We start from the raw sequence: 27,389 nt of genomic DNA on the forward strand, positions 1-27,389 counted from the left end.
GTTTAGCCATGTGACTAATGGTTACAGTATTGGACAGCGTAGATCTAAACCAACACTTTCTTATGAAGCAAGCCAATCATCACAGAAAAGTACCAAACAAAATTTTAAGTGGCATCCAAGATTATTCATGAATTTCTTAACTATTACTTCCAAATAGTGACATATGTGTTAAGTAATCTTATGCTGCTTAAAATTATATATAATAATTTAGAAAAGGCATCTTTGTGAGTGAAACTGGCCTTTAACGTCTGTTTAAAGAAAAATATAAGCAGTGCTGCCAAAGATGAAAAGCTTATGTGAAATTAACAAAATACAATCTCAATTTTTCAGAAAGCAAAGATGATTTGTTCTTTCAACAGGCACATAAAATGTATTATCTACCAAACTTATATAGAAAATGATCCCAGTTATGAGGTAAAAGAATCTGTATGCACAAGAGACTGAAAGGAAGCATGCCAAAATGTTTACTGTGGATATTCTACGGCTTATAGTTATAAGGGTGATTTTTCTTTTCTTCTTGATTCCTTTCAGGATATTCCAAGTTTTCTATAAATAATATGCTTTACTTTTACTAGGGAAAGAAAGACAGAAAGATATATATAATGTTTAAAGGGCAAAACAATACAGCTGTTTATTTTAAGATGAAAAGCTCTGACCCCAAATCATCCATTTTACCTACATTCTGTCACTTTTACTAAAAGCAGAGTTGTACTCATCACAGTGAAAAAACAATGAATTAAAAGTAATTTCTGATGTTAACCCAAGTACCCAGTTAGACTCCTTAAGAATATAGGATTGTGTAATCAACTTAGATAATTCAAAGTCCAATGATATAACTAAGTTCTTTGACAACTGAGCACACGTTGTTTCCTTACTTATCTTTAAACATTCCTAGTCCAATTACTCCCTAACATAATACCATGTATAAATGGGGATGAGTTTACAATGGTTTCTGTAACCAAAAAGTATTTCTAATCTGTCCTCTGCCACATATTTTTAAATTATCTTTTCCATTAGCAGAAATGGGCAACATAAACAATAAAGCATGTTAAGTCTGTTGCTACAAATTTACTTTGCCAAAATTTTTGTTCAGAGAGCAGATATCTGCATTATTTAAGGACATTTAGTCATTTGTAGCTAACATCTGAAGTAAACTACCCTAAGTCAATTTTTAATATTTCAGTCTAGACACAGTAGACAAACTATTTAAATATTTTATAATTTACTTTGTGTAGTTATTTGGCTTTAAAGAAAAAAAAGAGGGCTCACATTCTATTTAAATTAAGACATTAATATATTTTATAAAGCCCAAACCATAGTACACTAAGAGCCAGAGGGGTCTAGGAAATTGATCTCAGTGGGTATACAGCAAAGACAAAATCTGGATGCAGACGCTAAAGGAAGTTGAGATAAATAAAATTCAAATCAGTATATTAACAGAACTACACAAATGTTTACAACACAGTAACTACACTTTTCAATTAGTTCATTGTGAAAACTGAGCAAAATATTCAACAATTTTGGGTCAACAAAAAGTATGGAGTATTTTAAGACAATAAAGAGTGACTGGTGTTGAGAGTACTGAGGCTACACATAAAGGTACTGAAATTCAAATCTGAAAAATACTGTGCTGGCCAAACATAACACTACAAATTTCTAATGGAAGAATTCCCATTTTGGTCCCTAGATTAGATGGTAAGTAAATTAAAAAAACAGCTCAGAAAAGCAGCAAAAATATTAACATTTACTAGAGTCTCAAAACTTGGTATTGGCTGTGAGTCTGGGGGAAAAAACACTTATAAATGTCATACTACCAATTAAACTTTCAAGAGTCATCAGATTATTTAGCTTTAAAATTTTACTAAATCAGAGAGACCTTAAACTACACATTCAGAATGCTGAACTAGGTAATCACATATTAAAAAGATAATGACTCATTATTAGTAAATTACCCAGTCTGTTCTATCAAAGTAGTAGTTAAGGTCACCAAATCATGTTGGTGCCTTTGGTTCTGGAATTATAACTAGCTGTACTGTAAGAGCATCAGCACTAAGTTTTATGCCAGTGGGAATACTCTTGGCTGCCTGGCTTCACAGGCACTGAATACACTTAAAATTATAAGAAACTGACTGGATTTAGTAAGTTCTGAATAATACAATAACCAACTGTATATTTATTATGAAGTTAAGAGCCAATCTCCTACCCAAACCCTCTTCTATCAGCTGCTCATTTCCCAAATGAGTAAGATAAAATGACTCAATCTAAACCAGGTGAAGGAATGTATTAACATAATCCAACAAAAATGAAATAAAACAATCCAGAGTTTTGAGTGTTTTTTTCACACTTGTAATAAACTGAAAAAATATTTCAATTAAGTAAAACAACGATATGCCACAAAAAGCCACTCCCATCATCCAGAATACTAAAGCCCTTATACAACACTAGATAAATTTTTATATGAAACAGTAGAAACTAGCATACCATTAATTAGAAACCTCAAAATATTCAAAAAACAGTATCAAGTACTCAAGAGAAAGCTCAAGAAGCCAAAACCTCAGAATCCATACATCCTGGTTGTTACCCTAAATTTTAACTACCCACACATTTAATCATAATCAACTTTTTCAGAGATATACAAATCAATGCATCTATTTAAAAGGACTACTCTTTATTGTTAAGAACTTTACATTAACTTTTATATTCTACTCAGCAGGGTGTCTGTCTGTACTCCAAATTACCTCTCATGTTCCAGGAAATAAATACAAACTCATATGCCTTGTGATCACTGATGGCCTGCTTATGTAATTCTAGTCCACTAAATGTTAATTCCATAGAATATGCTCGATTATTTAAAAACTCTAATTTCTTGATGAAATACTGTAATTCTCCAACGGTTACAATTTTGTAAAGATATGCAATAACTGAGTATCACTCCCATGAAAGACAAAAAAAGTGTAATTTTGTTCCAAGATTAACTTAGTCTCATGTATCTCTATTAAGTCTTTCAAGGATTCCAGAGAATCTTTTCATATCTCCATTTCTGGAAAGTGAAATCAGTATAGAAGTAATTTGGGAACTTGAAAATGGCATTCATTTTTTTCAGCAGATGCCAAATTTTTGACCGACATGGCTCTCACAATTACTTTGTTACCATCAGTCCAGTCAGTTAACAGGTTGTAGGAAAAGATTCGTTTTTGCAGACACTGCTAAGCTGTTTAAAGAGAAGAGAGAGAGATTAATTTAGTGATTATAAAATGCACAAATATTTAAAATATTTTGAACACTTTTTGTTGGATTATATCAGGTGTGACTACATTTTAACGAAAGTGGACTTTTTAAGATAAGTCTGGTCAAGGAAGTGCAGAAACAGTAAGTCAATATGATAGAAATAGTAGGTCAAAATATGATGTGTTAGTTCAATTAATGTATGAACTCCTGCCACCATCGAAGACAAATATTAAAAAGCTACGTCTTTAGTCTAGTTCTGTATTTTACCATAGAGGCACATTTAGGAGAAAAACAAAAGGGTCACCCAAATACTAAATTGTTTTCAACCATTATAGTAAATAGAGCCAAACCTAGAAATTTCAAAAACAATCCATTTTATATGCCAGAAATCTCCTTTATCCATGTGCTAATCATCCAGAACACAATTTTCTAAAAATAGTAAGACAACAGTTTCACATTAATCATAACTTTTTTAATTAACAAGTAGTGAGTCGGACACTTTAAGATAGTGTTTACTACATACTGAAATAAACAGATCTGTTTAAATTCAGAAACCCAAACATTTACAGTAAAATGTGCTTACACATAAATATGACCAAATTTATTTAAAGCCCCTATTAGATAGATCCTAAATACATGCAATTACCATGTAAAAACAAGACCATGAAGTTGATGTAAAAAATGACAAAATCACTAAGTCACCAAAACTAGAAAAAAAAATGAAATGGAAACTGAGGAAAGACAGTTAATAAAACATAAGGAACCTAACAAAGCAGCTTTAAAAATAGGCCATACTAATCTTTCCATTTTCAAAAGTTCTTTATCAAGTAATTCCAAAAACTGCCATTTATAAAATGACATTCTAAAAATCTACACTTGGAATTTCAAAGCATCTCAATTCAGAAAGCTTTGACTGCTGTTTTCTCCCCAGCCCACAACTTCAAATAATGCAGGAAAAGTATTGACGTAAGGAAGAAAATATTCCAAGAGAATGTTATAGTTTTTAGAAAAATGAACTTACTGCTTTCCAGAACCTTTTAAGACCCACAGTCAGCATTAACAACAATCATTTTTCCTATTTTCATCCATTATTTTCCAATGTCATGTTAGAGATGAATAAATTCTTTGAGCCCATAACTAAAAGATCAACAAACCTGGTTTTATTATGACACCATATTTTTGTCATTGGTACTGCACAAAATTATATACAAAGAAATATATACAAAAATGTTCAAGTATTAGTTAAATTTCAATTCAAGGCTTCTGTTTCAAAAAAGCTACATTTAACATATTTCATAAAGATAGCACAAATTAGTCATTTCAAATAATCTTTCCAACTACTTTTGGTTTATATATATGTGTATATATATATAAAATTCAGTAGGCACTAAAAACCCATGCAGCTGCATTGTGAGGGGCTTGCTCCTGCCCTTAGGTATAAGCAGGTTCATCACTCCAAGTTGTGAGTTTGGCTACTACCCATCATGCTCAAGTGCAGTAGTAGATGATTTTACAAAATATGCTGTGATGCACTGGAAACCAAAGACCAATTCAGGTCTCAAATCGTATTATCTAGCAACAAAACATTTACAGTTGTGCAAGAACAAGGATTCCATTTTCATAACCAAATAACAACAAAATAAAACATTTTATGTGTAAGATAACTTACATCTTTGGACTGCTGGAAAATACTTTTTAATTATGAACATTTTAAAAATAAAAAACAGCAGAAGCCCTGATATTACCTCTTTTTCCTCATTTCTTATACTACCTTTTAAAATAAAGCAGGAAATGTGGCCAGCAGCTGGTCCCGTCTCTTCTGCCCCAACAGCTGTATCCACTTTAGCACAAAGAAAAACAAGGATGCTAAATACGTATATACTTTATCAAGCAGTGATGTTTCACAAAGAATTTCTTAATGCCTCTTACACTGAAGGACATCATAACTCAATTTATACAACTGGTTAATAGATTCAAGGGAAGAATCAATCCCACCTTTGGGAAAATAGTGCCAATTGTGTTATTTAAGTGGCCAGAAGCACTCAATTTAAAAAATTATTCTAAAATAGGACAAATACTTTTGAAATACAGAGAATAAGATTCTTTGTGAAGCCTCACTTTACACGTTTTCATTCACATTTCACAACCTTCAATATCTAATCATACATATATAAATTTAACCTAAAATTTTAATACAACAAAAATAAAGATGTTCAACAATTTATTCATACTCAGTGATAGGGTAATCACTGCTGGTCCTCAAAGAAATATTAACCATTCTTATTCTCCAAGTAACTAAAACACAGGAGTCTGATATCCATGTTAATTTCCAACTTCTCTAATAGTGAGATACTAAAATCTGTTACTCCGTATAGACTGTTTCTATATCTCCTACTGAAAACTAAAAGGCATTGATATTTCAGAGATACCTGTCACCTCCAGCAAAATAACTATCACATTTGTGCATGCCCCAAATACTTATTGTCAACCTCTGAAAAGTTGCCCTAAAATCGGAATTCCAGTTTGCACCTTGTACAACTCGGAACTTCCATTCAACTTCACCTGTTTCACTGTCTCCAAACTGTATCTCTATAAGCAGGTTTCAGTGTACAGTTGGAACCGATGTCATCCAAGGCCATGTCCACACTGGGGACAGAAGAGCTAGGTACACGCAAGTCTGAATAAGGGGACACATTAATAGCTATTTCAACCAGAAGAGGCATCTTAAATACATTCTTGACCAGCACAAGTCTGTTTCCAGGGTGGACAGGGCCCAAATTAGATTTCCCTCCCACCTTCCAAAACAGGAAAAAAAAAAAAATCACACACACACAGACTGAGATGTTGCCCATTAAAGTAGACTAAGCAGCAGAGCATGAGCGTTACGGGAAGAGATGGATCCTTACCAGGTTGTGAGGCGGGAACGACTGTTCTGTAACCCCTACAACGGAGCCTGGCAGGAAGGAAATCACCTAAAAAAGAAACTGTCAGAGAGATTTAATAGTCACATGTTATCATTAGGAGTTGGTTACTGTGTCACATTCATGCTTTTAGCTAAACACTTTAAGATTCAATATTACTTTTTTTCTCTCCTCTGAAATGTGTCCGGTGAAGATGTCCCACTAAGGTAAGTTTGACATGGTGTAAGGGAGTTGAAAGGGGTAAACGCGGATAAAGAGCAGATTACTTGACCCTACATTTTAAGAGAAGACGACGCCTTCCGGGCGCACGCCGAGCAGAACTCCACCGACACCTTATCCTTGTCCACATGGAGACAGACTCCTCCCGCCGAGTCGTCCTCTTCTAGCAGGTCCTGCTTCTGCTTTCCCACCGGCAGAGCGTAGTCGTGGTCACCGGCGGGCGAGTCTCTGAAGAGCGAGGTGGTCAGCCGCAGTCCCACGCCGCTCAGCCGGCTCAGCAAGCGAGCCAGTCCAGTCTCGTTGGCTAAGACTGCCCGTAGGTAGCGACTCTCCTCCTGCAGTGCCTGTACGCGTTTGCCCAGCTCCCGATTCTCGGCCCGCAGTTCCTGGTTCTCGGCTGCCAGACCCCGGACTCGACTCTCCAGCCCCATCACGTACTCCTTCTTCTTCAGCCGATTAAGGCGGGCAGCGGCCGCCGCCGCCTTCCGGGGACTCTTTGTCGCCGCCTGGTTGTTGTCGTTACCGCTGCCGCCACCGCCGCCTCCTCCTGGAGACTTTTTCCGCCTCTTTTCGGCGCTGCCACTGTCACTGCTGCTGCTGCAGCCTCCGATACCGTTTAACAGCCTTTGCAGCAGGTCAGAGAAGCGCTGCATTTCAGCAGCCGCGGCCTCATCGTCATCCTCCCCTCTCCACAGGCCGCCGCTATCCGAGCCTCCGCCAGACGAGGAGAGAGGCCCCGGCGAGCTAAGCCCGGGGTCCAGGTGCCAGTCCGGTTGCCGGGGGTCCAGGAGATCCGCCAGTTCCAGCCCAGACAGAAAGTCCATATCCTCCGTCTCTTCTCCGGGGAGGCTGGCGATCGCTTCCTCCTCCATCTCCTCGGGCGAGGGCGCGCGCACGGCCACCCTGCCGCGGCTCCCCCTCCCGGCTTCCAACTCCCCTTCGTCGCCGAGCTGCTGCTTGCGGCCGGGAGATCCGGCCGCCGCTGTTTCCTCCTCCCCCGCTGCCGCCCGGGTGAGGTCCGAGGGCAGCGAGCAGGTTGCAGCCGGGGCTGGGCTCTCACTGCGGGTTGGGGAGTTGCTGCCCGAGGCTGCCAGCAGCTTGGTCAGGCTATGCCTCATGAGGGCCGGCGGCGGGCCGCGGTAGGCCCTGGCCGCTAAGAGTGGGCCTCACGGGCCCCAAGGATCCCAGGCCCCAGGGCGGGTAGCCCCCGGCACTGGCCGAAACGAAACGCAGGGAAAGGTCCGAGTAGCCTCCCGCCTCAGTTGGCTAGTCGACCCCCCGCGCCAGGGCGCGGGGAGGGTTGGGAGAACGAAGCGGTGAGGCCCAGCGATGACTCGACCGCGCCACCCAGACAACGGCCTGGCCGGAAGTCAGTGGTTTTCGCTCCAGCCCCGCCCACCGCGTTTCGCGCGCCACCAGGCCGTAATATCGCGAGGTTTCAGGGTGCTTTGGAGTGGGAATAATTCCAGCTTTCTAGTGACGTCATAATAACTGCAGCAAAAATAACAACAGAGTCTAGATTTATCCACCCTAATTCAATAATACCGCCCAATACCCAGACTCAACAGTTCAACACAATATTTTGCCATATTTGCTTTTTCTTTACATAAATGCTTGTAAATTTTTTTTTGCTGAATCATCCTAAAGTTGCAGATAACACACCACACCCCTGCGTACTTCAGTGTGCATCTCTAAAACTAAGGACTTTTTTTCATAATCATAATACTATTACCAAGTCTTCAGAAAATTAACAATCGTTTACTAATACTATTTAATACCTGGGCCATACTAGATGTCCTCAGTTGGATAATGGATATGCTAATATGGAAACATCACTATGTACCCCATGAATGTGACAGTTGTTATTTGTCAATTAAAAAAAAAAAAAGCAAAAGGAATGTAGAATACAACGTTCCTTACAAAAATTGTCTTCGGTTGTTCATGCCATTTTTTACAAGTAGGTATTTTCGCTTGAGCCAAGATCCAATCAGTACTGACTTACTGCATGTGGGTAACGAACAAAAACTCTGACAAATAGAGCCAGGAAAGGCTATGAAGAGAGGGTACTCATACTTGTATGCCTGAAAACAAAGACTGCAAAACCACAACGTTGCACAAAAACCATCACGACCTTATACAAAACCTCTGCAAGGATGTCTGCCCAGAAGCTGCCTGTCCAACCTTCAACTGACGTCACCCTTGTTATTGACCTTTGTAGTCAAGATAATTATTTCAAAACAATGTGTAACCATCCTCATTTTTTTCCCTTTAAAACCCTTTGTCTTCCTTCGTCTTCCTGCATACACACATAGTTTACTATGGCATGCGTTTTCCCATTATGCTCTATTTTCAATGCACATCTTTTATTTTAGAGACCTTTTCTGTTTGTTATTTAGGTTCACATCCCACAAGGGATTTGAGATTTGAAGCAGTTTACAAATACAGATATTTAGGTTCATATCCCACAAGAGATCTGAGATTTGAAGCAGTTTACAAGTACATTAGAATATAGTAAAACAAAACATTTTGAATTTTTAAAAAGCAAGGTCAAAAAAAAGATGAACTTGGAAGAGAAGGAGTTCTGAAAGGGGAAACGGTTAATATTGGAATTGGATGGATGCAATATCTTACTCAGTTGTTTGAGTTGGGCTAAAATTGTTTCCTGACAGCCCAAACAAAAAAAGAGAAATGAATTTTCCTTTGTTCATAAGTAAAGTATATATGAATTCTTTAACCACTTTTCTAGTTCTTAAATCTTAAAGAAACTTCTCTATAGGATACTGAATAATGTAGCAGATATCCTCTAGGATAGCTGCTTCTATACAGTATTTCTTAAGAGAGACAGAAAGCAAGTTCCAGGAAAGTTGAACACTGACAGGTCCTAAATATTGAGAAACGTGCTTGGTACACTGCACAGGCTTCAACAAATATTTATTGAGTGAGTGAACAAAGTCTACAGTTTTGACTGAAAGCATAACACTAAAGCTCAACTGAATGAAAACAATTATTTCAAGGTGTGAAAAAAGTATGACCTGTGGTATCTAGAAGAATAAATAAAAGGACTCCTTGTCCTGCTTAACATTCCATTAGGAAAGATTTTGCTAAAGAACAACAGCACACAGTTCAAGGTGATATATGTAAACAGTGGCCTCCCTTGAGTACAGGTGTTTTGTATGGCTGGTAATCCCATTCAACTGCATTTTACCCTTAGGCAAAATTCAATATTATTGATTTATTATATTTTTTAAACTACAAAATTTTGTTTTAAATACACATGATTTGGCCAGGTGTGGTGGCTGACGCCTGTAATCCCAGCACTTTGGGAGGCCAAGGCAGAAGGATTGCCTGAGCCCAGGAGTTCGAGACCAGCCTTGGCAACATAGACACCAACCCCCCTCCCCCCACCAACCCCCACCCACCACCTTGCCTGGCTAATTTTTTGTACTTTTAGTAGAGATGGGGTTTCACCATGTTGGCAAGGCTGGTCTTGAACTCCTGGCCTCAGGTGATCTGCCTGCCTCAGGTGATCCACCTGCCTCAGCCCCCCAAAGTGCTGGGATTGTGGGCGTGAGCCACCGCAACCTCCCAAATTTGCTTTTCCTTGATTATTGGAAGGTTGAATGTTTGTCACATGACCAACTGACTTCTAATGTGAATAGGATTTTCACTTCCCTAACCCATTTATTTATCTTTGAAGTAGGGGAAAATGTTCTTCAGGGAAGATGTTTGTCTTTTTTCTTCTTGATTTATGTGAACTCTTTACATTATAAGGAAAACATCCCTTTGCCTCTTATATTTTCCAACTTTTTTTTTTTTAAATTTACGATTTACTAGGGGTGTTGTAAAGTTCTTTCTTAGGCTGTAATTTTTAAATAGTCAATTTATCAAAGACCAGGCTCAGCAGCTCACACCTGTAATCCCAGCACTTTGGGAGGCCGAGGCAGGTGGAACACTTAAGGCCAGGAGTTCGAGACCAGCCTGGCCAACATGGTGAAACCTGATCTCTATTAAAAATACAAAAAATCAGAAAAAAATTTAGCCAGGTGTGGTGGCACATGCATGTAATCCCAGTTACTTGGGAGGCTGAGGCCCGAGAAGCACTTGAACCTTGGAGGCGGAGGTTGCAGTAAGCCAAGATCGTGTCACTGCACTCCATCCAGCCTGGGCGACAGAGTAAGACTATGTCTTAGAAGGAAAAAAAGAAAAAATCCACTTATCAATTCATTGAATAATCCATACTTGTCCCACTGACTTCCCAACATGTGTGCCATATATTAAATTCTTACATACACTTGGATCTATTTCTGGTCTTTATCTGTTTTATTGATCAGTTCTGCAATTCCAGAAGCAAAATCACTCCACTTTTTATTGGAGTTTATATTACATTTTCATATCTCATATGGCAAGTCCCTCTTTGTCACTTTTATTTTCTCAGAATTTTCTAGCTATACTTAAGTATTTATTTCTCCACATAACTTTAGAAGACTTTCCAAGTTCAAAAAAGCTCGAATTTTTATGGAAATTGCATTAAATGTATTCATTTCTTTTATCTAGTTTTTATGCAAACTTTACCTAGTTTTTATGCAAACTTTGCATAAAATAGATTATTTCTTCCGTTCTATTTCTAAATGGTTATTGTTACTACGTAGGAGAGCTATTTATCTTTTTTGTTAAATTTTTAACTGACTAGTGCACCAAACTTTCTTGTTTTAATTTTCAGCTTATCAATTTTTAATAATTACATAACCTTATATATAACTATTTTGCTTCCTTCTTTGCAATATTTATTATTATCTTGACTGATAATATAATAGCACTTTCAGATTCATGTCTAATAATAGTGTTTATAGCAAACTTCCTTGTCTTATTCCTGACTTTAACAGGAATGCCTTTACTATCTAGCTATTGACTTGAGATTAGTATTTTTATTAGATTAAGAAACATGCTCCTATTTATATTTTACATGGAGATTTTAACAACATGAATGGCTGTTTTATTAAATGACTTGCAGCATGTGTCAGGATTCAACTATACTCCAAGTCTTTGGAGGGAAGGAGGTATAAAGCCATGTAAAAACTGTGTAAGGTTCACTAGCTTAAGATAATTGTGAGAGAAGCCTAAACTTTATAACTCTGTGTATTGGGTTTTGTATATTGGGGAGGCAGTTTGAAAAACATCTGTTCAGCTTCTCATAGCTAAATAAAGGTTTTGCAAAACTTGACCCATCTCACGTACCTACATTATTCTGCATCTGTCTAGAATTGCAAGACCAAAGCAAGAAAATAATGTATTCAGTCATTCTACACACACACACACACACACACACACACACACACACACACACGGTCTACTTTGAGCTAGATCCTGTTATAAGCATTGTGGGTATAATGATGGGCAAGGTCAATAAAGTTCTCATGGAGCCGACTTTGTAATGAGAAAAGACAGCAAATAAATAGGAAAGTTTTATAAACATGCTATACAGAGATTTTTTTAAAGGGTCACCCAATTGAAAATAAATCTATAATTATTTTAGATTGGATAGCCAATGGACAATTCTCTGAGGAAATAAAATTTCAGCTGAAACCTCAATAGTGTGTTAAGAAATAAAGACAAAAAGGTTGGAGCAGAGTGGGTAAGAAGAGACATCATAGGACATGTGTTCGTATACACACTATTTATAACTGAATTAATTAAATGTTTTTTGTTTGTTTTGAGACAGAGTCTCACTCTGTTGCCCAGGCTAGAGTGCAGTGGCATGATCTCAGCTCACTGCAACCTCTGCCCCCTGGGTTCAAGTGATTCTTCTGCCTCAGCCTTCCAAGTGGCTGGGATTACAGGTGCTTGCCACCATGCCTGGCTAATTTTTGTACTTTTTAGTAGAGACAGGGTTTCACCATGTTGGCCAGGCTGGTCTTGAACTCCTGACCTCATGATCTGCCCATCTCAGCCTCCCAAAGTGCTGGGATTACAGGTGTGAGCCACCATGCCCGGCCTAATTACATGTTTGTAAATACACAAGCATTTCATTGGAACTTGAAAGAAGAAAAATCCTGAAAGTTTCTAGCAAGCATGTCATACAAAATGAAAATTAATTTAAGACATGTAGGGCCATTGATACTTTGTTTCGCATTCTTTATTTCCTCTTAACATTTTAATCCCCCCACAATAAGATCCCAAGGTTTTTTGTTTGTTTGTTTGTTTGTTTTTTGAGATGGAGTCTCGCTCTATCACCCAGGCTGGAGTACAGTGGTGCGATCTCTGCTAACTGCAAACTCTGCCTCCCGGGTTCACGCCATTCTCCTGCCTCTGCCTACTGAGTGGCTGGGACTAGAAGTGCCCGCCACCACACCCAGCTAATTTTTTGTATATTTAGTAGAGACGGGGTTTCCCCGTGTTAGCCAGGATGGTCTCGACCTCCTGACCTCGTGATCCACCTGCCTCAGCCTCCCAAAGTGCTGGATTACAGGCGTGAGCCACCGCACCAGGCCTCTCAAGTTCTTTAACCATAGATTTTCCAAACATAGGAAAAGAATGTCAACTCATCCCCTGAGACATGCATACATAAATTTTTCCGCTGGAGCACCAGAATACAATATAGCATCAACATCTAGATAGATTAGAAGAAGAGGTTGTCAGCTAAGAGTGAAGAGGAGGATAGGAATTGATATAGATTAGATTGTGTCCCTCAAAAATGACATGTCGAAGTCCTAATCCCTAGTACCTTAGAACGTGACCTTATTTGGCAATAGGATTTTTACAGAGATAATAAAGCTAAAATTAGCTTATTAGGGTAGGTTCTAATTCAGCATGATTTTTGCCCTTATAAAAATAAAACATTTGTACATAGAGACAAACACAAAGGGAAGACAATGGAAAGACACATAGGTAGAGGATAAGCATGTGTATTAATCCATTCTCACACTGCTGCAAAGAACTGCCCAAAACTGGGTAATTTATAAAGAAAAAGAGGTTTAATGGACTCACAGTTCCACATGGCTAAGGAGGCCTCACAATCACGGTGGAAGGCAAAGGAGAAGTAAAGACATGTGTTACACGGCGGTAGGCAAGAGAGCATATGTAGGGGAACTGCCCTTTACAAAACCATCAGATCTTGTGAGACTTATTCACTACAGTGAGAACAGCATAGAAAAAACCTGCCCCCATGATTCAATTACTTCCCACTGGGTCCCTTCCACAACATGTGGGGATTATGAGAGCTACATTTCAAGATGACATTTGGGTGGGGACTCAGCCAAACAACATAATTCTGCTCCTGGCCCCTCCCAAATCTCATGTCCTCACATTTCAAAACCAATCATGCCATCCCAACAATCTCCCATTCACCATTAACTCAAAAGTCCACAATCCAAAGTCTCATCAGAGGCGAGGCAAGGCAAGTCCTTTCTGCCTACAAGCCTGAAAAATCAAAAGCAAGTTAGTTACTTCCTAGATACAATGCAGGTACAGGCATTGGGTAAATACACCCATTCCAAATGACAGAACTTGGCCAAAACAAAGGGCGCATGCAAGTCCATAATCCAGCAGGGCAGTCAAATCTTAAATCTCCATAATGATCTCCTTTGACTCCATGTCTCACACCCAGGTCACACTGATGGAAGAGGTGTGTTACCATGGCCTTGAGCAGCTTCATCCCTGTGGCTTTGCAGGGTCCAGGCCCCCTCCTGGCAGCTTTCATGCATCAGCACTGACTGCAGCTTTTCCAGTGCACAGTGCAAGCTGTTGATAGAGCTACCATTCTGGGGTCTGGAGGACGGTGGCCCTCTTCTCACAGCTCCACTAGGCAGTGCCCCAGTGCAGACTCTGTGTGGGAACTCTGACCCCACACTTCCCTTCCGCACTGCCCTAGCAGAGGTTCTCCATGGAAGCCCTGCTCCTGCAGCAAACTTATGCCTGGACAGCCAAGTGTTTCCATACATCCTCTAAAATCTAGGGGGAGGTTGCCAAACCTCAATTCTTGACTTCTATGCACCCAGAGGCTCAATATCACATGGAAGCCGCCAAGGCTTAGGGCTTGCACCCTCTGAAGCCATAGCCTGAGCCTGTACCTTGGCCTCTTTTAGCCACAGCTGGAGCAGCTGGGATGCAGGGCACCAAGAACCTAGGCTGCACACAGCATGGGGCCCTAGGCCCAGCATATGAAACCATTTTCTATTCCTAGGCCTCTGGGCCTGTCATGGGAGGGGCTGCTTCGAAGATCTCTAACATGCCCTGGAGACATTCTCTCCATTGTCTTGGTGATTAACCTGTTGCTCCTGGTTACTTATGCAAATTTCTGCAGCCAGCTTGAATTTCTCCCAAGAAAATGGGTTTTTTCTTTCCTACTGCATCATCGGGCTGCAAATTTTCCAAACTTTTATGTTCTGCTTCCTTTTGAATTCATTGCTACTTAGAAATTTCTTCTGCCAGATACCCTAAATCATCTCTCTCAAGTTCAAAGTTCCACAAACCTCTAGGGCAGGGGCAAAATGCCACCAGTCTCTTTGCCAAAGCATAAGAAGAGTCACCTTTGCTCCAGTCCCCAACAAATTCGTCATCTCCATCTGAGACCACCTCAGTTTGGACTTCTTAGTGTTATCACATCAGCATTTCGATCAAAGCCATTCAACAAGTCTCTAGGAAGTTCTAAACTTTCCCACATGTTTCTGTCTTCTTCTGAGCCCTCCAAACTATTCCAATCTCTGCCTGTTACCCAGTTCCAAAGTTGCTTCCACATTTTAAAGTATCTTTACAGCAGCGCTCCACTACCCAGGACCAATTTACTGTATTAGTCCATTCTCACACTGCTATAAAGAACTGCCTGAGACTAGGTAATTTATAAAGAAAAAGAGATTTAATGGACTCACAGCTCCACATGGCTAGGGAGGCCTCACAGGAAGGCCAAGGAGGAGCAAAAGCATATCTTACATAGTGCAGCCAAAAGGGCATATGCAGGGAAACTGCCCTTTAAAAAACCATCAGATCTCGTGAGACTTATGCACTATCATGAGAACAGCAAGGGAAAAACCCTCCCCCATGATTCAATCACCTCCCACCAAGTCCCTTTCACAACATGTGGGGATTATGAAGCTACACTTTAAAATGACACCTGGGTGGAAACACAGCCAAACTGTAACAACCATGTGACTGGAATGATGTGTCTACAAGCCAAGGAATGCCAAGAATTGCCAGCAAACATCAGAAACTGGAAGAGGCAAGGAAAAATTCTCCCCCAAAGCCACTGGAGAAAGCAAGGCCTTGCCAGCACCTTGGTTTTGGACTTCTAGCCCCCAGAACCATGAGACAATAAATTTCTGTTATTTTAAACCACCTGATTTTGGGTACTGCTTTGTCATGGCAGCCATTCAGTAAAACTGTTAAAGGAGATGAAGAGAGGCTAACCAAATACGCCAAGAATCTAGCTGAGCCTGTTGTATCATTCAGTGCTCAACTACAGGAAACAGAAACCAACTTAGCTATTTTAGGAGGAATGAAATTTAATTCAGAGAATGTAGTGCTTTAAAAGTCATTGGAAAGACTGGAGGGAGGAGTGGGCATTAGACTGGATTATCAAGAATGCCTCTCAGCACAATATTGCCAAATAGGCCCACTTGGTAGCTACTATCTCTGCCCCAGTTGGAAAAGTGGTAAAATAGACAGCTGGAATGTTGACTTCAAAAAACTCTGCTTCAGCTGTGATTTAGGGATAAGGAAAACTGCTGCTCCCCAAATTATCAACCCCAACTATTCCTTTCTTTCTTTCTTTCTTTCTTTTTTTTTGAGACGGAGTCTCACTCTGTCACCCAGGCTTGAGTGCAATGGCTTCATCTCGGCTCACTGCAACCTCCACCTCCCGGGTTCAAGCAATTCTGCCTCAGTCTCCCAAGTAGCTGGGATTACAAATGCCCGCCACCATGCCCAGCTAATTTTTGTATTTTTAATTGAAACGGGGTTTCACCATATTGGTCAGGCTGGTCTTGAACTCCTGACCTCAGGTAATCCACCCGCCTTGGCCTCCCAAATGTTAGGATTACAGGTGTGAGCCACCACGTGCAACTCAACCCCAACTACTGACTATCTATTGCTACCTAACAAGTTACCCAAAACTTAAAAAAGGACAAACATCCAAGAATAAGCACTTGTTTATTACTGTGGTTTAAAACAATAAACATTTATTGTTGCTCACATTTTCTGTTGGTCAGAAATTTTTAAGTGGCTTAGCTAGATAGATAGTTCTAGCTCTGAAATCCTCATGGGGTTTAGTCAGATTTTGGCTTGGACTGCAGTCCTCTGGAAAGCTTGAATGGTGCTAAAGAATTCGCTTCCAAGTGGCTCGTTCATATGGCTAACTCGTTGGTCATGGAGGGAGGTTTCAGTTCCTCCTCCATGTGGGCCCATCCACAGAGCTGTGTGAGTGTCTACACTTCACGGTGGCTGTCTTCACCTGGAGCAAATGGTCCATGAGACCAAGGAAGAAGCACCAATGTCTTTTATGGCCTAGCCTCAGAGATGATATACCATCACTTATGTAAGATTCTTTTGGTCACATGAGTCAGACCTTATTCGTGCTGGGAGAGGATGAGACAAGGACATGAATACTAGGAGACAAGAATCATTAGAAAGCCTGTCTTAAGGGGCTGGCTACCACATCCTATAAAGTTAGTGAATGGACGTCGACATGCTGTTGCAGAAAAACCCGATGTCTCCACAAGAATATACTTGGAAGCTATAGTGGCAAAAGGAGGAAACCAAGGATCCTTGCCTCATTTGCACCTTCCAAATATGGCTGCAGAGGAGTCTGGCAAATATAGTTTGTTTCTGTGCTTCTTTTGTTTCAGCTTTTACATTTCTGCAACACAGAAAAGCACATTGAAAGGGGGATTAGAATAGATGAGTCCAAGTCTATCAGATCTCCCCAAAGATCATGACTTTATGGTACTCCAGCACCAATATACATTTACTGGATTTTCTATAGCAGACAACTGAAGCAGTGATAGCAGGGAATGGGTTAGTGTTTTCCTGAGTAGATATAGTAGAATGACAAATGTAAAGGCATACCTCGGAGATACTGCAGATTTGATTCCAGACCACCACAATAAAGTGAATATCATAATAAAGTGAGTCATGTGAATGTTCTGGTATCCTAGTGCATATAAATGTTTACACTATACTGTAGTCTACTGAGTGTGCAACAGCATTATGTCTTTGAAATGTGCATACCTTAAGTTAAAAATATTTTATTGCTAAAAATGCTAACAATCATCTGAGCCTTCAGTGAGTCATAATCCTTTTGCTGGTGGAGGGTCTTGCCTCAACGTTGATGACTACTGACTCATTAAGGTAGTGGTTGCTGAAGGTTGGGGTAACTGTGGCATTTCTTAAAATATGACAATAAAGTTTGCAGCATCAATGGACACTTCCTTTCATGAAAGATTTCTCTATAGCACATGATGTTGTTTGATACCATTTTGCCTATGGGAGAACTTCTTTCAAAATTGGAGTCAATTCTCTCCAACCCTGCTGCTGCTTTATCAACTAAGTTTATGTAATATTCTAAATCCTTTGTTGTCATTCAAACAATGTTCACAGCATCTTCACCAAGAATAGATTCCATTACAAGAAACCATCCATTTTTCTTGGCTCATCCATAAGAAGAAACTCCTCATCCAGTCAAGTGTTATCATGAGATTGCAGTAATTCAGTCACATCTAGCTCCAACTTTAATCCTAGCTCCCTTCTTACTTCTATCACATCTGCAGTTATTTCCTCCACTAAAGTCTTGAATCCTTCTAAGTCATCCATAAAGGATGGAATCCTCTTCCAAACTTCCAAACAAATGTTCTTAATGGCATCTAGAATGGTGAATCCTTTCCAGAAGGTTTTCAATTTATTTTGCTTAGATTGATGAGAGGAATCACTATGTATGGCAGCTTTGCCTTAATGTATTTCCAAAACAATAAGATTTCAAAGCTGAAGAACTCCTTGATTCATGGACTGCAGAGTGGATGTTGTCTTAGCAGGCATAAAAACTTAAATCTCCTTGTAAATCTTAATTATAGCTCTTGAGTAACTAACTGCATTGTCAATGAGCAGTAACATTTGGAAAAGAATCCTTTTTTCTGAGCAGTGGTTCTCAACAGTGGGCTTAAAATATTCAGTAAACCATGCTGTAGATAGATGTGCTCTCATTCAGGCTGTCATTCCACTTACAGAGTACAGGCAAAGCAGATTTGGCATAATTCTTGAAGGCCCTAGGATTTTTGGAAGGGTAAATATGAGCACTGGCTTCAACTTAATGTCACCAGCTGCACTAGCCCATTAGCCCCTAATAAGAGGGTCAGCCTGTCCTTTAAAGCTTTGATGCCAGGCATTGACTTCTCTAACTACTAAAGCCTTAGAGGGCATCTTCTTCCAATAAAAGGCCTTTTTGTCCACAGTGAAAGTCTGTTGTTTAGTGTAGCCACTTTCATCAATTATCTCAGCTGGATCTTCTGGAAAACCTGCTGCTTCACCTTGCACTTCTATGTTATAGAGATGGGTTTTTCTCTCTAACTTGGCTGTGGTGCTTTTACTTCTCATTGCTAATTCCAAATCATTTCTTCTCCTCTCTCCTTCAGAATATCCAAACCTCATGAACCAACCTCTGCTAGCTTCTGCTAGCTTCTGCTAGCTTCCAGCTTTTCTTCTGCAGCTTCCTCACCTCTTTCAGCCTTCATAGAATTGAAAACAGTTAGGGCCTTGCTCTGGGTTTGGCTTTGGCTTAAAGGAATGTCATGGCTGGTTTGATCTTCTATCCAGATCACTAAAACTTTCTCCATGTCAGCAATAAGGATGTTTTATTTTCCTATCATTCATGTGTTTACTGAAGTGGCCCTTTTTAATTTCCTTCAAATTTTTTTCCTTCAAAAATGTTTCCTCTGCATTCATGACTTGGCTAACTGGTGCAAAAGGCCAAGCTTTCAGCCTGTCTCTGCTTTCAACACACCTTCCTCACTAAGTTTAATCATTTCTAGCTTTTGGCTTAAAGTGAGAGATGTATAACTCTTTCACTTGAACACTTAGAGGCCATTGTAGGATTATCAATTGGCCTAATTACAATATTGTTGTGTCTCAGGAATAAGGAGACCCAAGGAGAGGGAGAGAGACTGGGGAATGGCCAGTGAGTGGCAGTCAGAACACACACAACATTCATCAATTAAGTTTGCCATCTTATATGGGTACTGTTCATAGCACCCCAAAACAATTACAATAGTAATATCAAAGATCAATGATCACAGATCCCCATGACAGAGACATTAATAATGAAAAAGCCTGAAATAATGTGAGAGTTACAAACCACAGAGATACAAAGTGAACACATGCTGTTGGAAAAATGGTGCTGATAGACATGCTCAACTTATGGTTGCCACAAACCTTCAATTTGTAAAAAATGCCATATATGTGAAGCAGAAGAAAGTGAAATGCAATAAAACAAGGTATGCCAGTAGCACAAAGATGAGGGTGCTCATTTTACTATAGTTTGCCTGTTTACCCATGAAGTATAATGTGTAAGGGGTAGTGTGACAGGACATTATGACCGGATGAAAATTGAAGAATCAGGTGATTGATGATGTCTACGGCACTGCTGGATTGTGTTTACAAGCACTACATGCATATTTGCATGAAATGTGCAATTCCCAGTGTGCTAGCTATATTATATTTCCACTTCTCTAACTCCTTCTCAAGAAAGCATTTCTGAATGCAACTGAATGAGAATTATACTATTGTGGACTAATGTGGAATACATTTTGTTTTATTTTAAAATGACCATCATTTGTAACCAACTGAAATAGTGAGAAATTACTAGTATATGTCCTAACTAATCAAACCTCACAGTTGCTGCCACTCAAGTTGAGAATTGCCATTTCAGTGAGGGAAAGGGAGCAGGCATAGAAGTTTGAGCATGAAAGATTTGGAAGGCTAGGAGCAAAGCTTTTTATATTCTGATAGCAAGAACTCTACTTCTCAAGTGGAAGTTGTTTCCTCTCTCACCACAACGGGCACCTCGGAGTCAGAACTTGGCTGTTGTGCTCTTACTTCTCATTGCCAATTCCAAATCATTCCTTCTGCTCTCTCCTTTAGAAACCCCCAAAACTTTTAAAATTTAAATTTCTTAAATACTGAAAATTTGTACTCTGACACAAAACTGAAGAGAATAGTACACAGAATCCTTATAGACCCATTATCCAGATTTAACATTATCAAGATTTTTCCACACTTGCTTTATCTCCTTTTTTATTACTGAAATATTTTAAAGTAAATAAATCCTAGACATCATGTCGTTTCATCCCTATATATGGCAGTGTACATCCTTAACTATAATGTCATTTTTTCTTTTTTTTTTTTTTTTTTTTGGAGACAGGGTGTCACTTTGTCACCCAGGCTGGACTGCAGTGGCTCAAACATGGCTAACTGAAGCCTCGACCACCCTGGGCTCAGGTGGTCCTCCTACCTCAGCCTCCTGAGTAGCTGGGACTACATTTGCAAGTCACCACACCGGGCTATTTTTTCTATTTTTTTTTTTTTTTGTAGAGACGGATTTCGTCATGTTGCCCAGGTTGCTCTCACACTCCTGGGTTCAGGCAATCCTCTTGCCTCGGCCTCCCAAAGTGCTGGAATTACAGGCGTGAGCCACCGTGTTTGACTGTAAAATCTTTTTTTTTTTTTTCTTTTTTTTTTTTTTTTTTTTTTGAGACAGTGTCGCTCTGTCACCAGGCTGGAATGCAGTAATGCAATCTCAGCTCACTGCAACCTCCGCCTCCCAGGTTCAAGCGATTCTCCTGCCTCAGCCTCCCGAGTAGCTGGGATTACAGGCGCCAGCCACCACAACTGGCTAATTTTTTTGTATTTTCAGTAGAGGAGGAGTTTCACCATGTTGGCCAGGCTGGTCTCAAACTCCTGACCTCAGGTGATCCACCCGCCTTGACCTCTCAAAGTGCTGGGATTACAGGTGTGAGCCACCAGCCTAAGTCATTTTTTTCTATAACCACAACACCATGATTACAACTAATAAAATTATTATGGATTTCTTGATATCATTTAGTCCACATTCAGTAGTCTCAAAAATGTCTATCTACAGATAACTCAATCAGGATCCAAACAATTCTACACATTCCAGTTGGTTGTTATGTCTCTTAAATTTCTTTTAATCTAGGACAGCAATCCCCTACTCCCTTTCCCAAATGCCTTTTGTGTGAAACCAGGTCAATTGTCCTATTGAATGTCTCATATTCTAGATTTGTCTGTTTGCTTTCTTGTGATGTTATTTTACTTATCCCAATAGCCCACATATTTTCTGTAAATGGGAAGTTAGTTCTTAGGGCTTAATTATCTTAAGGTTCAACATTTTTGGCAAGAATACTTCCTAGGAGGTGCTGCTCTGCATACTGCATTACACCAGGAGGCACACAATACTTAGCTGTCCTGTTTTACTGTACTGATGCTAAGATTGATCAATGTTTTCAAGTGGTGACAGTCTAATTCCCCCACTGCAAAATTCCCCATTAACCTTTCACCTAATGGTTTCATCTAATGATGATCAGTTCCTAAGTTATTTCTGTCAAGGTTACACAATTATTTTTAAAATGTCTTTTTACTTTTATCTGGTATTATTCTGTGAAAAGCAACTTTCATTACTTAGAAGTCAGTTTGTTTTCCTGAAATACAGAGAACAGGCAAAGTAGAATAAATGTTCAATTAATTCTCTTTAATTGTAATTAATCTTTTTGGGGGGTGTATCATGATATTCAGTGTTTCACTCAATTGTGGTTATATATTTTGGTGCTCAAATCAATCATCTTTGGCCACTGAGAGCCCCTCCAATTTAGCTCTCTTGTCTATTTGACAGAACTTCATTAGTTTCTGATAGTTAATTTGCTTTCTGACACACCTAGATTTTTCAGGTTTATCTTGTACTTTTCCTACACCAGTTCTGAAATCAGCGTCTCCTCCAGGGAGCCTTTCTTCAATTTAGTGGAAAACAGTTTTGGGAGGCCAGAGACAGGCCCTAGGGATGCTCATTGCATTGGATTTTTATTGCTTCTAGGCATTTCAGTCGACAGAGCTAGGGAATATGTATTTTTTTTTTTTTTTTTAACAGAAAAACTGTCAGGGATTTAGACTGGTATTTTAAATTCAAATTAAACATTAAATAATTTTTTACTTAACTTTTTAAATACCTGCACTTAAGTCTTGAAAATTTTCTCCCTAGCAACAATAACATAATCATTTTTTGCTTTCGCTTCAATACATATAAAAATGTTCATATATCCCAGCACTTTGGGAGGCCGAGACGGGCGGATCACGAGGTCAGGAGATCGAGACAAAAACTAGCCGGGCGAGGTGGCGGCGCCTGTAGTCCCAGCTACTCGGGAGGCTGAGGCAGGAGAATGGCGTGAACCCGGGGGACGGAGCTTGCAGTGAGCCGAGATCGCGCCACTGCACTCCAACCTGGGCGACAGAGCGAGACTCCGTCTCCAAAAAAAAAAAAAAAAAAAAAAAAAAAATGTTCATATAATTGCCAATATTACAACTAACAAGCTAATGAATGAAATTTACTAAGATTTCTTTACAGTTCAATTTGTCCTTGGAATATACTCCATTAAGGATATTCATTGAAAATACTGTTTTCTAAAGCCTTTTGGATAATTCTTTTCTTTGTATGGTTATACCAATTTGAAATTCATGCCATGTTATCCTCATATCTCTTCCTTACTGAAGATTTTAGCTTTCTGGTTACCACTTCACCCACTAAGACCTAATTTAAGGTCACCCAGTAACAGTCAGGATTTGAATCTAGGCAGTCTTATGCCAATGCACCCTTTTGCTTACTACACTAATACTTCAGCTGGTTTGCTGATCATAGATCTGAGTTTCCAAAGGGCTCAGTCAAAGAGTTTGCATGGGAATGGTGGCGGGGGAGGGGAAGGATTGAGTAAGATTATGAAGGCTCAGACTTCTGGAAAGGACTAATGTAAATGTGGATGTGAGCATAATGGGATTAATCTGGCCAGAGAATCTCTTGAATCTATTTGGAGCTGCTTATTCTGTAGCCCTGAATGGTACAGTTGTTGGGAAAGGCAGTTTTCTTGATCAGGAACAGGAGGTACTGTGAAGCTTTCCAAGCTACTGTACTCTCATGTTTTCCTCTTCTCTTGGACAGTTTTTACACATTCTACAGATACCTTAAATCCATCTCCAGGAAAAGCTTCCTCTAATCACTCCTACATTAGGTTGGAGGACCCTGCTATGCACTTCCATGTCCTCCTATTGTTCAGCATTTTTCTCATCCAGAAAGATGCAAAGTCAGTGAAGATAAGGTCTCTATCTTGCTCACATTGTATCCCACCACTTAGCATAGTGTCTTGGCTAATAGACTCTCAATAAATATTTGTTAAATTAATGCAATATATTCAGTGAATGAGTTAGTAATTAGGATCAGAAAGATCAGAAATGAAAGATCAGAATAGCTGATCTACCTCCTCTACCTTTTGTTGGTATGTCAGCATAAAAACAAAAATGAATACCAAAAGCCTAAAAGCTTGAATATATAAGAAAACACTCTCTCTAAAATCTAAGATTTATACAGACATGTGAAAATCCATGAAAGAAGCTAACACATCCAAATCTTTAGGAGAGAAATACTAATCATTGAGAGGCATTCTTTAGGGAAGAAAAAGATATTGTCATTAGGCATATGTTGTTGAACATTTGTGAAAGCAGCAGCTTCCAGCTGAACGTTCTGACCCAGATCTGTCAGGCCATATTTGGCTTTATCTAAAATATGCCGTGCCTCCCCAGTTCTTGGAGGGGGGAAAATGTGCAGGCTTTTAAATCGCCTAAACAGAAATATAGCTTATTGGGAAATTAAACAGATGTGTGGAAGATTCTTTTATTTTTGTTTTCAATTTTACTATCTTTTGAATAGGTAATATATTCACATAGTTCAAAAGTCAAATGATATAAAATGGTATACATTAAGAAGTTTCTTTCCCATTCCTATCCCTGACCACCTCATTCCCTTTATGCTTCCACACCACTAATAACAACTTTTTTTCCAATATTTATTTATGCAGCTGGAAATGTTTGCATGCTAATACCCCTCCTCCTCTCCCCCTTACACAAAATATAGTATTATATGGATATTGCTCTATAGCTTGTGTTTTTTTCTGCATATATCCTGGAGATAGTTCTATATCAATACACTAACATCTTCCTTTTCCTTTTGTTCTACAGTTGCACTGTGTTCCACAGTGTGAAGGATCCATAGTTCATATAACCTGTTCCCTATTGATGGTATGTAAGCTATTTCCAATCTTTTGCTTTAACAATGATGTAATGAATAACCTTAAACATGAAAGCGAAGATTATTTTAGACTAGTACAAATAAGAGTGGATTACAGCATTAAGTGGGAACTGTCTGGCAAGTAGCTAAGGTAGGAGTCCCTCTGTGGGACTGGGGATTAAGGGTGTTGTGAGGGCACCGTAGTCAGTTGAATGTGTAATGAATGACCAGACAGATCTGTGCAAGAACAAGTTTTTTTCTTCGATTCATTTTTCCCAAGTGGAATAAACAGGAGGTTTTAGAGAGAACAGCATCAAGTAGGGAGACTCATCTGTAGAGCTCTAGGTGTCCCCTAAGTTAATGTTTTTAGTGTTTAGAAAGTAACATCCAATTTACACAATAATTAGAAAAGCTTATTCTCAGCCACTTCCCCAAATTCCAGTAACTTTTTTAAGAGGCCAAGACTTGTGATTAAGGATTTAAAAAGGCTCCCTGATAAGGCTCTGGCAGTCTAAACAGATGTAGCACAGAAGGCACTATTGATGGACCATCCAACATCCATCCTCCTTCATTCCTGCTGGCAGAGCCCTGCCTTTGCCAGGTAGTCCCTTCCACTATGTGGCACAGACTGGCCTCATTCCCATCTCAGGGTGGATCCTGATTGGTCTAAATCAATCATGCTGGCAACATGCCCTATGAAGATGCTTGGCTGAGGTATTTGCATATGACCCAATTTTGGCCAATGACACTGGCAGACAAGCTGTCTGGAGGGGTAGGGTAGGCTTTTAGCGGAGCAGTTAAGAGTCATCGTCCTCTTTTCTTTGTGGGCAAAGAGGTGGTATCTCAAGTCTGCCCAGCTCTGTTGGTCTCGTCATAGTAGAAAGCAGAATATCCCTGACCTGACTCAGCCACAGCTACCTCATCGGTATCTGGGGAAAGGAGGGCTGAGTAGAACAGCAGGCACCTGGGCAGGTACTCCTTCAAACAACTTTCTTTAAATAATTGTTTAATATATGGAGTCAGGTTGACAAAGATTTTCTATTAATATTTTGTTTACTAGAAACAAACTAACTTGAATTCATTTTCTCTAACTGAAGCAGAGTTAGTATTCTGAAAATAACAGTCAGTTCACTTCTCCTGTAGCTCTCCTCTTTTCAAGCTCTCTTTCATAATTTTTTGGAACCAGACAAGTTCCTTACAGCACACTGAAGAGCTCACAGTTTAGGCAACAAAAAGTCACACCTATCAGCTACACGGCACTAGTCATACATTATTTGCTTTTAGGATCTCTGTTCTGCTTTCATTTGAGAGCTACTGCTTGTAGATGTTGCAGAAAAATTCAGCAGGGATATAGGTCTGCTTAAATTTCAAAGGCAGTAGTTTGGAGGAGGCCGATTTACATTTTGTCACTTTGTTCCAGTGATAAGCATCACTTAATAGAGCAACATATCATAATAGATAAACTGGTTGCTTATCCCCTGATGTGGCTCTGGGTCACAGATTAAATATGAGGACTGACAGAGTGGAATATCAAGTACCACGGAGCACAGAGGAAGACAATGCCTTTTTAAGGCTCGTAAGAAGGAGTTTGCTCCTTCTGGAGCATGGGTTTTAGAGCCAGAAAACAGGCCCAGCTACTTCCTTGATAGTACCCAGAACAAAAATTAAAATATGGGGCCGCTTGTTAAAAAATTAATAAGAATTTCGCGACAGCAACAGTGAGCATTAAACCAGGTGTGGGGACCTGTGTAGGCGGCATACCCAGGGCCTTAGGTTCAAAACTCACTCTTGCCTCTCCAAACCTTACTGGCTTTGGACAAGTCACCCTGAGTATCCCTTTTTTTCACCTGTAAAATTGTGATAACTGAACCTCCCTTGAAGAGTTGTTATGAGGGCGGAATGAAAAGCACCTGACACATGATAGGTGCACATTCCTCTTGGCCTATGTTGTGGGCTCTTCTGCGGTTGTTCTTCAGAGGCATCTATCTTTAACTTTCTACTCTCATTTCCCACTTTCAAAATTTTTCAAAAGGGTATTAGGGTGAATCTTATTAAATGGCCCGTATCTGACGACTTAGGATCTACAAAACGGCAAATAAGAATCAAACGTATGTGTTCCTTGGCACAGCTTGGAACACTACGGTCCTCAGACCAGGGCAACTGGGCTCTTTCCCCTGCGCCCGAGTTTTGGGGGACACGCGCCCCTACCCCCTGCGCTACTCCCCCGACGCGATCTTCCAGACGCGCTCTTCCCCCACGTAACGTGGAGTCCCTGGAGCCCACTCCCCTTCTAGACCACACTCCAGTACCCGGAATTCCGGGATTCATACCCAAACGGCCCTCAGCCTGCTCCAGAACCGTTCGGCCTCTGCCCATGGGACTTCTCCCAGCAGGCTGGGCGCAAAACTTAGGCCCCAAGCACGACCACGAGGCCGCAGTTTCGGGTGGATGAGCCGAGCAGGCACTTGCAGGTTACGGGAGGTAGGAGGAGCGGTAGAGCGGCGTGAGGGTCGGCACGCATGCGCACCAGGCCCCTCGCAGAGCAGCGCGGATCTGGATGGGAAAACGCGGGCTGGGTCCGTGGCTTCCGTTTGTACGTTTGCCCCTCCTCTCGCGCCCCTCCCTCTCTCTCATATAACGGGCCAGCCTGGCTTTCAAGGTCCCCTATATTATGGCTCCAACCTACTGTTTACAGTTTTATC

The 27,389-nt window shown here is 40.2% G+C and overlaps 1 protein-coding gene across 5 annotated transcripts; it reads right to left on the reverse strand.

Moving 5' to 3' along the window:
• Positions 1 to 605: 605 nt before the first annotated feature.
• CREBZF (CREB/ATF bZIP transcription factor) lies at positions 606 to 27,122 on the reverse strand. 5 transcript variants are annotated; one of them, XR_012094299.1, is made up of 5 exons: positions 6,426 to 7,740; positions 6,135 to 6,212; positions 5,000 to 5,068; positions 4,250 to 4,365; positions 606 to 3,211 (listed from the first exon to the last, which is right to left on the reverse strand). XR_012094299.1 is itself a non-coding variant. In XM_073020043.1 (1 exon), the coding sequence occupies exon 1, from the start codon at positions 7,484 to 7,486 to the stop codon at positions 6,422 to 6,424; it is 1,065 nt and encodes a 354-aa protein (XP_072876144.1). In that variant the 5' UTR covers positions 7,487 to 7,681; the 3' UTR covers positions 6,319 to 6,421. The 5 variants fall into 5 exon arrangements, 1 of the variants encoding a protein (XP_072876144.1); XR_012094296.1 differs by lacking the exon at positions 4,250 to 4,365; XR_012094295.1 differs by having other exon boundaries at positions 2,263 to 5,068.
• Between the last annotated feature and the right edge of the window lie 267 nt (positions 27,123 to 27,389).

Source organism: Chlorocebus sabaeus, chromosome 1 (genome assembly GCF_047675955.1).
Source record: "Chlorocebus sabaeus isolate Y175 chromosome 1, mChlSab1.0.hap1, whole genome shotgun sequence".
NCBI classification, from domain to species: domain Eukaryota; kingdom Metazoa; phylum Chordata; class Mammalia; order Primates; family Cercopithecidae; genus Chlorocebus; species Chlorocebus sabaeus.

What these genes read in the sequence shown, in the direction of transcription:
- CREBZF (XM_073020043.1), bottom strand. Translation starts at nt 7,486, where the DNA reads ATGAGGCATAGCCTGACCAAGCTGCTGGCAGCCTCGGGCAGCAACTCC.